Source organism: Streptopelia decaocto, assembly GCF_964273445.1.
Source record: "Streptopelia decaocto genome assembly, chromosome: 15".
NCBI classification, from domain to species: domain Eukaryota; kingdom Metazoa; phylum Chordata; class Aves; order Columbiformes; family Columbidae; genus Streptopelia; species Streptopelia decaocto.
Window position 1 is genome coordinate 2,237,817 of NC_138670.1, and position 12,895 is coordinate 2,250,711.

General features: G+C 41.6%; 1 protein-coding gene across 1 annotated transcript in view; it reads left to right on the top strand.

The window, feature by feature from the left end:
- The window catches only part of TMEM132D (transmembrane protein 132D), a gene marked incomplete at both ends in the record, with an annotated part of 200,627 nt that overhangs the window by 117,555 nt on the left and 70,177 nt on the right, over positions 1-12,895 (top strand). The window contains one exon of the mRNA XM_082066324.1: positions 3,055-3,238. Within this exon, the coding sequence (XP_081922450.1) occupies positions 3,055-3,238 (184 nt within the window). The remainder of the gene's footprint in view (positions 1-3,054; positions 3,239-12,895) is intronic.

Sequence of the window (12,895 nt, forward strand, 5' to 3'; positions counted from 1 at the left end):
AGGAGAAGCAGGTGCGGAATGACTCCACAGAGGCAGGAAACACTCCCCTAAACACTGGATGGAGCTTCCCATTGCTCTTAATTTGTCAGAGCTGCTTGATCTTTCGTTAGATAGGAAATAAAAGGAAGATTAAGAAATATAGTATGAACGTGCCTGTGTTGTCCATCCTAAACTTTCTAATCATGTAGCCTCCCCTATTGTAACTAATACTGTTGCTGTACTCTTGACAGCAATAATGATTTAGCGCCAGCAAAGACGAGGTGCCAACACGCTATTGCATTCTAGTGACCATAAAGTGTTCGCCTGCCTTGAGGAGGAGTCGGCAGCACATCATTTTTAGTAGCAATGACTGACTACGCTACAGAAATATTCCTATTGTACAAAGAGGCCTTAACTTGAAAAGTCACAAATACTTTTATGTGACTGAATCCTGGTAATGAATTCTATTTGCCCAAAGCTCTCTAGTTATATTTTTTAATTGTATTTTCAGAGGGTAACTTTTTGGCTTCTCTGTTGAAAGATTCCAATTACTAAACATTGCTTAGGAAGGCTGTAAATTGGGGACATAAATGCATGGGACTTGCACATGGAAGGATCATCATAGTAAATGATGAGTAAAGTAATTAATCAAAAGTTCCTGACCTGGTGCTGACAGCCTGGGTCTGATTATAGGTCATGCAATACTTTCCCATTTTTTTAATATATCCTTATTAGCAGTAATGAGATTCTTATTGATTTTTGAGGTGCTTTGTAATCTTGTCATTTGGAGGTGTTTAGTATTTCTAAGAGGGAACTAGCTCAAAGACTTTCCATCAGCGTCATGTATGGAAGCCAAGTGGGGTCTTTTTGCTGCAAGAAATGCTTCATTAAAATACCTGCTCTAAAGAAGGAACTACAAGTAACGTTTTCCATTCTTTTGGGGTTACTTTAGTTGTGCCTTATGGAAGCTGTAGTTCAAGAATATAAGGACCATGCTTGAGTTCTCTCTCCCCATCTTTTCCACTGCCTTTCACTCCCTCCTTTGTTTTCCCATGTCCTAATGATTTTATTCCTTTTTTCCTAATCCCCCACATACAGTAGATTAAGCTGATTGCCTGTTTTGGCAGCCATTGGGTTTTTCGTGGTGGTGTGCCCTGCTCAGCAGTTGCCTCACTGCTGCTCCGGGACACGTTCCTGGTGACAGCAGCAATTCTGCAGAGCACTGGTCACAGACACCAGTGCGGGAATAACGAAAGGCACCCTGAACAGAATCACAAAACTATGGTTCATTATACTAAGATTCAATTAGTTCTTTAAACACAGAAACTGTGGTAGAACATACTGTACAAACCAGGATGACTGCCAAGTATTTATAGGCAATGCATTACCTGTTCCTGCTCATGCAATTAAGGTAACTGAGTTTCAATAGCTGCAGCTGCATAAAGCAGCTTTCTGATCCTACCTAGGTCAGCATGAAGTGAGACTGCATTCAGTGCTGGTTTAGAAATTGTGCTCTTTTTTTTCCTGATATGAAGAAATGAGAAATTGAACACAATGTGTTTCATTTTGGAAACACAGAGGCTCCTTTTAAATTCCATCTAGGATAGCAAGGACTCGACACATCCATTAAAATCTGAACCTTAAAGACGATCAGATTAAACTCTTCAAGCAGTAGCTTTGGATAAAGCATTTGGTTTAGCCAGCATAATAAAAATCTATTAGTATTTTGGGAAAAATCCCAAAGCAGGCCTGTTGTCATAAGCGGTCTTCATAAAAAATAGCCTAGTTTTAGCTGGTTTTTGCACATCAGCTGGGAAAACCTGCTGGGTTTTGGGCACATTCTGCGGTTCTCTAATCAGTTGCTGAAATGTTTCCCCTTTCCTCTGGTTACACTCTCCATCATAAGTGTCCTTACACTGAGTGCTGTGCTGTGGTTTCTCTCCTGGACTATTATCCCACTGAAGGAAACTCTGCTCGTTCCCCTCCACACAAATACTGAAGATCTGTTTGGCCTTTGGTGCTTCAGAAGTAAAAGCTCTGTCATTCTCAGTGTCCCCTGGATTTCTGCACTGCTAAGAAATTCTGCATTCCTCAACAACTTTACAGTAAATGGAATATTTTCTTGTCTCTATAAATGCCACTGGACTGTGGAGCTCACCTTGGCAAGGAACACAATAGAAACTTCACTGCATTGTTTTCTATACAGTGGCTGATTTTATAACAAGCTTTGCCGGAATTGCATCGATGAGCCCCTTTCCAATTTTACCGCTTTACATTTTGGCTTTATGGTTTTCACTTATATGAACCATGTAACCTTAGGAAGGACAGCATGTAAAGACAAAGTAGCATTGATAAGGTATCATTATATTGCCAGAGTATTCTGGAGAATCACATTTAGTAGCTCGTTGGTTTTGTTACTCAAGGATCCTGGCAGGATTGGCAAATAGTAATATTAAATAATCCAGTTTTGAAACTCTCCTCTCCCCCCAAAAGCTAAATTAGCTATAATTCCTAGTTCAGCAAAGGACAAAAGGAGCTTCAGACAGACATTCGCAGCATGGAAGCAGTGCAGCCAAAAATTAATTCCAGTCCTCTGCTTCCCGCTGCCCTGGTTCACCGACCCATCCTGAGCTCTGACCTCTCTCCCATGTCTCCCTTTTTAAAAAGCAGAAAAGACTTTTAATGCAGTGGTTTCCCATTTCAGGGAGCGATTCCCTTCAGATTTGCTCATGTGTTGCTTTAACAGGGAGGAAAATACAATGTGCTTGTTAAAGGGAGAGCTACAGAGTCAGGTTTTTAGGCTTTAGCCTTGATTTGGTTTTGATTCTCCACCTGTGAAATGGAGCAGTGTTTAGTGATCCGTGGCACAGAGTGTTACTAAGCCACTTGTAAGTATGGAAAATACCCCGAAATCTTAAGACAAGTGCAAATGATTAATTCATTATTAAATCCACCATCCCACCAAATTGTCTCTTTGAAAGAGCCTTAATCCAAAGTTTTATTAATAGAAAAGCAATTATATTGCTGCTTATCAGTGATGTGAATGGAACGTTTCTTTTTCTCTCGCTCTTGCAGTGCGGATGGTCCTTTCTCTGAAATCCTGCAGATTGATTTTGAAATTGAAGAGCTACCTGACGTACCTGGGACCCAGCTCATCACATGGCAGGTAGAATATCCTGGAGACACAACATCTGATCTGGGAATCTCCAAGATCTACATAAGCCAGAAGGACCTGGTAGGAGTTCTCCCTTTGGCTATGGTAAGAAAATGTCTGGCATTCTGCAAGTTGTTAATATTGCTTTACACCTCAAGCGTCTGGCAAGTGCAAATGATCTGCTGAAAGCGGGGGGGTGGGACACAGAAAGTTTCAGCGCCTTCAGAAACAGATGCTGACTTCAGAAGTTGACTTGTTTAGCAGTGAAAGAGCATGAGGGAAACCAGAGGTTCCCATGGAAGGCACAGGCGTGCTTCCCTTGACCAACACGCTGACTGCTTGGAGGGAGCAGCTGATTTCGTGGCCCTTGGGAACACAAAATCCGGGACATAGCCAACGGTTCTCCATAAATGCATTCAAGTGGGTTGCCTCACTGTCACAGTGCAAAGCATAGAGCCTGAAAAATACCTGATTCTTTAGCCTTGTTCTTACTTAAACACACTCTCAGATATCCAAATTCCAAGTGCAAACAGGAATGTTGTGAGTTTCCTCTTCTCTCCCCTTTACATTTCTTCATTGTTAGGGATGAAGTACACTGCTCTAAGGTCTGCTGAGCCCCACTTTTGTTCTTAGGTAATCTGTTCAAAAATATTGACTCATTATCATTTTGGACTTAAAGAAAGAGAAAAGTCAATCTCAGAGCATTTGACAAAATGTAACCTGGATGTTTACCTAGTGATAGCAGGTTAATGATGCCATTATTGAAGATTGGAGGTGTTCTCTCTACTTCCAAACTCGCAAAACTGGCTATTACTGTTATTTACCAACTTTAGAACTACTCAGATTCTGTGATGATTTCACCAAAAATATTTCTTCTCTTTTGTAACGGCTCATGTTTCTGTTAGCAAGGTGCATATCGCAGCTGAGAGAGCTCTCTCCAGCTGGCGCTGTGGCCATCTAACAAACCAGAGTTGGGTAACGAACGCCTTGGTTTTGCATGACTGTTTTCATGGGCCGGTTCCTGCTCCTGGACACTGGGGGATCTCTTCTGGTTTGGTGACAGGAGAAGAGGCTTTCGGCTCTGGAGATGGGACCCCAGTGTGCAGTCATGAGTTCTGGAGCACTGAGGGTTAAGGCTGTAAAGCCGATCTGATTTCCATACTCTGAGATGCAGGGGTTTCTATTCACTCCATCCCTTAATGAAATGATAAAAGATTTCTTTCCTAGTGGTTCCAATGCTTGCAAACAACACTAATTCTTCTCATACATGCCCAAGATCCATGATTGCTTTACTATCAAGTGATATAGTGGCAAAAAATAGTTCATAAGAACAACAATAGATTATCCTGGCAGTTGCTACAAATCATCTCACTCCATTTCCATTAAAATATGAAAAAAAAAAAAGGCCTATTTTCCAGAAGCACAAAATTCTGTGCTCAAAGGTCACATGAAGTCTATAAAGTTATCAGTAGGTTGCATTTTATAAGGCAACAGGTGTTGGGATAATGGGTGAGAGATAAAGCAAAGATAAATGGCGCGGGTCCCCGTATTACTGACAGACTGGGAATAGTTTTAACCTTCTGTGCATTAACTGCAGTAGCAGGAGAGAAACTCCGGGATATCACAAATCTCTAAATCTTCGTAGTACTTCACTTTGTGCTTCAGAAATGATGATTCCGGTGCCAGATCTTTCAAGATGTGGAACTTAGATTAGTTTGGTATTTCAGACTTCCCTGTGATCTTAGCAAAGTCAGCTTGTAATTTACAAATTTAAAATAAAAAATAAATCTACTCTTCCATATAGGAAGAACCACAGTGAAAACAAAGTGTTCTGTTATTTCTCTGTTTCTGGAGACTGGGGTTAATTTGAGTTAGTTTTGCTGGGCTTCTTAGCAGAACGAATAATTTCATGTTTAGAAGCACCAAACAGAAACGCTGTTGAATATTTCAATTACAGGTTAATTTGTCAAAAGAACAATTTTACTGCTTTAACATAGGCAGAGCTTTTCTTTTTTTTTTTTTTTTTAATAGACCAGCACACCCCACCTCTGCACCAGCTTTGTTTTCTGTAGTCTGTTCTGTAGTCTTTTCTGCAGGCTATTAAGGATTTGTAAATTGGAAAGCAGAAGATTGGCCAATTTAGAGCTTCCTGTTTTCTTTTATTGAGTTATAAAACGCTGCAATGGGAAGACTGGAATGTATTGCAGCGTCAGGGCACACTGGAAATGCCTCCACCTGCTGAAGTTATGAGGACACTTGCTGTACTCACCTTTCTCCAGCTTCTGAGACCTCGGCGGGGTCCTGCACCAATGACAGCAACACAAATCACAGCAGAGCACTCAAGGGTACTGAGAAGAAAAGCTGTGGGGTGTTTCATAAAGGCTGATAGGGTTGATTCTGGGTGGAGAATTCTGGATAAGGAATGCCAGAGGATTACCCCGTGGTAATTATTGAAAAATCGTCACTTTGAAAAAAATATAAATTAGAAGTAAATAGTGAAGAAGCAAAAGCCTTCTGTGTTGTCCTTTGCTGTCAACTACCATACTTATTAATTTTCTTTCAACATCTTTCTCTTAAATTTCACCTGTAATAATAGGGTATCCACTGAGACAGAAGCCCTAGCACCTCTTAAGGCCTTTGAAATATGGTATTAAAAAGGCTTATGGTCCATTTGTTAATTAACTGTCTTGAACATGCTAAACTGCTGAGATTTTCTCAGTTAGGGACCGGCAATGTAGTGTGACAGCCAGTGAGAATATATGCCTGAATCTCCTGGAATATGACATTATTTTTTATTGGCATCCTGAAGAATCAGCTTCCAGTTCCTACTTGACTTCTCTCTGGTGTTCCTTCCGTGTTTTATTTCACTCTCATTTTGTTAGCTGATGAATAGCACAGGTTTAATCACTCAGCTTGTACATTTGCTGCTATTGATTATTGTTGCTTTTTAACCATTGTCAGCTCTTTCATAATTGTGGTGTTCACCTTTTGTCGAACCTTAATGATTAGGTGAGGATGAGAGACAGACGAGCTGTGTAGCCATCTGTGTACATACAAGATAATCCCCGCTGAGAGAGGCAGAGGGCAGATATGACATGCTGGTAAATGGATACTTTGAAATCTGTTCTGTAAATAATAAAAATGGTGAATAATTAAATACCTGGGCTGGTTCTTAACTGAACCAGCTCTGAATTTGTAAATTACCTGTGTCCATACCCTAAACCTATTCTATCTGTGCCCTTCCACTATTTAATAATCTATTAATAAATCAGGGCAAAACACCTGTTTCATAAATCTCATAGGGGGAGATGTTGGTCCCAGGGCTGATAAACCCATTATTGGTGTAGCCCTTAGGTATGTTTATAATCTAATCAGCATCAGCCTAGAAAATAACTGTATTATTAGAGAACAGAAACGGACAGGAAGAAAAGATGGGATTTGAAACTTGATTAATGGTGCAGTGTTGGCTTGGCAGAGACAAGAACTCTTAAGACAACCTTCTGTCCCTCCCAGCCATATTTTAGCAGGAAAAGGTGGATGGTAAACAGTGAATTACCGACTTGTATCAGCAACTGAGCTTCCACTATCTCTCTGGTTTTGGTCCATTATTTATTATCCTTAAGCAGGTCAACGTTGGCCTCCAAGACAGTCAAGTGAGGTGTGAGGCAGAGAGAGATGGAAATCAAATGTAGAAAAAGCCTCTGAGAAGAGCCTCCTGATTTATGACAGGCTTAAAGTGAGTCAGTGACCGGAGTCCAGCTCATTGCTTTGCAACAAACAGGTTGTGGCGAAGGCAAAGAATGATTTGTACGGAGGAGCCGTCTGTGCTCCACAAACAGGCAGCAAAGCTCTGTTGGTGCAGGTCGAACTGACCTATTTTTAAGCTGCAAATGAAGGTGGTTTAAAGAAACTTGGGTGATCTATTAAGAAGGATCACGTTATCCTTCATCTCAGGGAATTATGAGGTCAGAAACCTCCAGGACAGGGTCACTGGTAGTGGTGGAAAAATAACCCCTTAAACCAGCACCACCTTTCTTGCAATCTTTGTTACCACAGCTGTATGAAACACAAGTGGAAGATTGATTTTACAAGACCAGGCTGATAAAGTAGCTGTAAAAATTAAATGTTCTCTTTATTTCTTGAATAGAAATATTTTATAATGTCTGTAACGTGTAACAAGCTTCATATTTAAGATTATATTTTGCTAAAAGGTCCGTTTTGATACATCCTTGCACAGTTATTAAAGCAAAATTGCCTGTAAACCTGTTCTCCCATTGCAGATGAACATGCTCTTGTCCTCAGACCCTCTAGAGCCATTTTGACTTGTCAGGAGTTATATTTATGGCAGTCATATTAAATAAATTGTATCCCAAACCTGAACACCAGTTTAACATTATACCTTTTAGATAATTAATTATTTCAACTTGCTCCGGATGTTCTTTATAAAAATTTAACCAAAATGTTGACAGGAAGTAAACTGCTCTACATACCATCAGTGTGAGAAGCTGGAAAAATAGAGCAAATAAATAAATAAAATCAGTTGCTGCAGCAAAGAGGCTGTCTATTGTTTCTGCATTAAATTTCTTTCTTATAATTACAGCAATCAGCTGTCATGGCAGTGCCAGCCACTGCTGGACTCAAAAAATGCTTAGGGTATTAATGCCCTTATAAATATATGTATCTGAAGCATTTAATTTTTAGCTGATGCTGTTAGTGTTCTGTTAGGACTGGATATGTAGCTCAGACTCAGCTACCTGAGTGCTCAGTGCTGCGCAAACACATACTTAATTATAGCTTCACCCTGAAGAACTCGGAAGCCAAACAGAAAAGACTAAAGGTAAAAACATAAAGCGAATATCCATCCCTTCTTACAGGGATGCCCAGCAGCCGCCCAGGGCAGGAGCACGCTGGCCAGAGTCAGCTGCCCCGTTCACCTGTAACGGGGCTTCTGAACACTCCACTGCCAGGCAGCTTGGTGAAAATGGTGGCTAGTAGTTAAAAGCTTTTGCCTTCCTACGTTGTAGCTTTTAAATTGCAATTACAATATTCAGCAATTTTTCAAATATTTAATTAAAATTTTACCCATTTCTGAAGAAGAATCTTTTAAATCATATTAGTGAATCATGGATGAAATCTACTCCTAGACAAGGGAGAAGCCTTTGGATTATTGTGATATTGGAAGCAACCTTTTTATTTTCAGAAGTATATCATATTGCCTCCTAAAACTAGGTAGGTCAAGTTCTTACAATTTCATCTCATAGAATAGACTTTCCATTTTCCCAGTAACATCTCTTGGCACCTACCTGTCCAAATTTTAATTCGTCTTTCTTGAAAATAGATATCCAAGACCACTACAGGATACCAGATACTGTCCCTTGCCATTGTTGTCTGTTTATCCACTGGAAACGGTTTTTCTCCATCTCAAATGATACGTGCGTGGGTTTGGTTCTGGTTGTTGGGGTTTGTGTCTGGTTGGCCAGGGCTGCTCTGTACAGTGCACACATTGATTCTGCGACTCAGTACGATGTCCAGATCTTTCTTTGGCTCTGTTGTTTGGAGCTGAAGGCCTCGTACCCGATGGCTGAAATTCTTGCTGTCAGTCCCGTGATGGGACTTTGCACTGTGTGTTACTGCATTTCATTCCATCGCTTTGCCCTGAATCTCTGGTTTTATCTGGTGGTTCTTATTTAATAGTTCAAACTTCTGTATTGACAATGGCTCCCAAACTGATACCATTAGCAAATTTCAGTAGTAATCTGTTTGGTCTTGTTGCAGAGTTATTACTGACAGCAATTAAATAAAAAAAGTCGGTCCTTAGGCTAATTCTGGAATATTATTGTATGAGCTCAGAGGAACAGGGTGTCTTACAAACCATGGATCTCGCAGCTTTGCCAGCGTCGCTCTTTGCTTTGGTTCTCTGTGGTTCAGGCAACTTTGACAGGAGGGACATTGTATTTACAGCTTGTTGATCAGTCGTTCTGTGATGAGTGAGTCAGATTAGATTCCGTTTCACATTCTAATAACTGTAGTGAGCCTGTACAATTAATAGAAGAAAATGTTTCATCCAGTAAACGTGTAATAATCTGTTATGCTTCAGAAACTAATTGAATCACAGGTATCTGAAGCTACAAGGCGTTTTTCCCATTTGTAGATGCCATTGTTTATGATTTTGAGAGCGTGTGCTGTTGGCAGCTGTGTGTCCGGAGCAGGCAGCCCAGCCGGCTCTGGTGTCCCGTGCGCCTGTGTGCAGGAGCTGAATGGGCTCAGTTCATGGGGTTAGGGTGTGGGGTCGTTTTCCAACCAGAATTGCTGGTTAAAAAGACTTGGCTTGGTCTTCAACTCACTATTATTATTGCTGTTATGCTAAACAAGGGCCTGGCTCTGGCAGGCTTCTGTTGTCCAACAACCAACAGACTGACAGCTGCGTGAGTCACTAGCGTGTCCCATTTTGTTTTATACACAGAATGAAATGAGAAAATAATACAAGCACTTGGCAATCAAAGGTGACTTATCTCCAGATTCCAACAGGTGTCTTTGCATTTTTCCTTCCAGAATTAATGATAATCCCTGGGGTTCTTAACATTCAAAAAAACAAGCGATAGCTCTTTCCTTTTACAATTAGACATTTAGTTGACCTGCGGAGCACGCAATGAAACAGTAACTCTGTTCATTGCAACATCATTGTAGATATTTTACTACTTACATTTCCAAGCAGTGAAAACCATTAAATGTTACCATTTAATCCAGTTCTTTTTCTGCCAAAGGTTGCTACAGGCTCATAGGAAAATATCTTGATGTTGTTGTTGCTGTAAACAAAAGGTTAGAAATCTGGGGTTTGTGTGTGGAGCTGCGGTTGCTGGCTGATTAATACTGTAATCACCTGCAACAACAGAAAGCAACAGCCACCCCGTTTCCGTCTGAGGAGGGAATGAGTAATGAGGGCTTGGACGGGCTGCTGGCAGAGCTGCTGACGGCCACGCAATCCGACGTGCAACATCGAAAATTGGGTTCCCTAGAGAAGCAGGAACAAACACTAAGATATTTTTCTTACAAATTAAAGCCTAAGAAAAATAGCTTTGCATAATAACTGCAGTTCTTTCTTAAGCACGAGTTACATGTGTTTTTCTTGATTAGACACTTGCAGTCGGACTGGGTTGAAACAAGCCCAATCCTTCAGCCCTGATAGTCTTTCTGTGTTGCTGTGAAGCTGCACGATGCTACAAAATGTAGAAGGACCAGGGAAACGTGGCACACCTGAATTTAGAGCAAGTTTCACCCGGAACTTGTCCTTGCTTCAGTAGATGCAAGATTTAAAAGTCCTTGCTGGTTTTTCACACTGCTGTATGCCCTTGGTGTTAAAAATGCTATGAGTTTAAAAGCGAAATAATGTGGTGGTGAAGTGCGTGTTCAGAGCGAAGTTGTTGTAAATAATTTGTGTGCAGCCCAGTTTCAGACAGCTGAAAGGGGCCGCGTTTTCAGTAGATAACTGCTTTGAATGATTTTAAAGTCAAGGTCTCTCACACCGAGTGGCCGGAATCACCAGTAATCACTGAAAATATTGCACCACCTAATATGGAGTATTCTTCTGATCCTTTATGTCCTTATGTTAATCAAACTCAATATTAAAGGGATTTCCAAAGTTTGGGTTTGGTTTGGGGTTTTGTTGTTGGTTTGGTTTGGTTTGTTTGGGTTTTTTGTTTTGTTAAAATGACGAGGGGTGGTGTTTGCAGCAAACAGATTACTGCCTTCTGTTCTTTGTTTGTTTCCTGTCAAGTTTCCCTCACAGGCTTTTATAACACAATGCTGCCATACAGCAGAGTAGGAAACTCTGCAAAACAATCTTTAATTCTGACTGCTAAACTGTTTTCACTCAAAGTTTTCTTCTATGCTCAAATTGGGCAAACCTGGTCGCATCAGGATCCAGAGTTTACACTGATTTAAGAACATTCCTTCAAATATCTACTCATTGCAGTGGGGTGTGTGTGTCCCCTCTTTCTAATCAGAGAACTGTAAGAGCTGGTGGAATCACAGAGGTTGAGGAGGGTCCAGATGTCCCCTGGTCCAGTGTCCTGCTCAGAGCTGCTTCCTCTGAGTCTTGAACACCTCCAAGATGGAGATGCCACAATCTGTCCGGGAAAACTGTTTCAGTATTTGATCACCCTCGTGGTAATTTGCTTTTCATGTATCCAAATGGAATTTCTCATGTTTTCTACTTGTATCTTGTGCCTCTCATCCTATTGCCACACAGGTCTGAGAACCATTTGGCTTCATCTCTTCCGTGTCCTCTGACCAGGAGCTGTAGAAAGCAGCGAGGTCTCTCATTTCCCTTCTCTCCTCGAGGCTGAACAGGCCCAGCTCTCTCCATGAACTTGATGTTCTCCAGCCCTCGAACAGTTTGGTGGCCCAGCGCTGGCTCCAGGGTGTCCCCATCCTTGGTTGGGCTGCAGCCTCCCTTGGCTTCACACTCTTAACTGACATGGTTAGGAAAAGATTTCTCCCTTTTGGCGTAATGAAAGGGATGCTGCCTTAATTGGTTCCCTTCAGATTAGTGATTTGAATAAAACATAGCTGAAAAAGCAGCAGCAAATTTCTCCCTGCTGAAACAGCTCCATCGCCACCGCGGTGCTGTTGAGCAAAGCAGGCGGGTATCGCTCTTTTTAAGCTGACATTATTTTTAGACGTGTTTTGTGATTCTGAGGTACCATTTGGGGGATGGGGGCTTCCCTTTTTTCTTTTTAGGATTAAAGCTTCTGAAATTATTTATTTACGAGCCATGAAAATCTCCCCAAAATGGATTTTAACAAGTGTGTAATTGGATAATTTGACAAACTGGTAAGCTGAAGCCCCAGAGATCAGGAATTACTCTTCACTACAGAGTAGTCGTTCTTCATGTAGAATTAATTAGATTTCCCCTAGATTACAAGTAGTCAATTAAGAGAATTGTCTGATTTTCCATCCTCCTTTTAATTGCCAGCCAGTGGTATCAAGAATTCCCTTTTTTACGTGAGGTGTCCTCAAGAGGCAGAACGCCAGAAAGAGGAGGAAGGAGCGTGGAGTGAACACTGGCCCGGGATTCCGGAGAAATGCCCCGTCTTTGTGGGAGACATTGGCTCACCTTCTGCAGGACGGATTAGCTCTTGGGCCTGAGAGCTGCCGGGTTCCCGGGAGGCAGACGGCAACGTGGGGGCAGGTTCCTCATCATTGAGGGGAATGTTTTTCAGCGACCTCGCTACATCAAGCAACACTGATCTTCTCCCTCACCCCACTCTGGACTGGGTTAGTACTAATGTCTGCGCAACTGCTCAGGGCTGGGCTGAGGACCTGAGCTTGGCTAAAAACAACCATTCTTCCTTTTTCTTGGGTCATTTTGAACCCAGCTCTGTTCCCAGTTTGCTTCATCACCTGCCCATATGAAAGCAACTGCAGCACAATTCAAGGAGTGGTTAAAAAACTGGAGGCAGAAGCCACTTCAGTTTCATGGCTCCTGAAATGACAACTTTGGGAACAATATTGGCAACAGCCTAAAAGATCTGGGGGCAAGCTTAAATGTTGTCAGCTGTAGACACGGCTGGGGCCTGGAGAGCTGGGCAGGGTGAAGACGCCTCTGGTGTGGCCAGTGCTCTGCAGGAGCAGGACTGGGCACACAGCTCTGCATGTGTTGCTTTTGTGATAATTTCTGTTGGTTTTATTTTGCTTTAGAGCTGTGCAAAAGGAATTTGACGAACTGGATTTATGTGCAGGCTGTTTCTGAAGCTGAAAGCA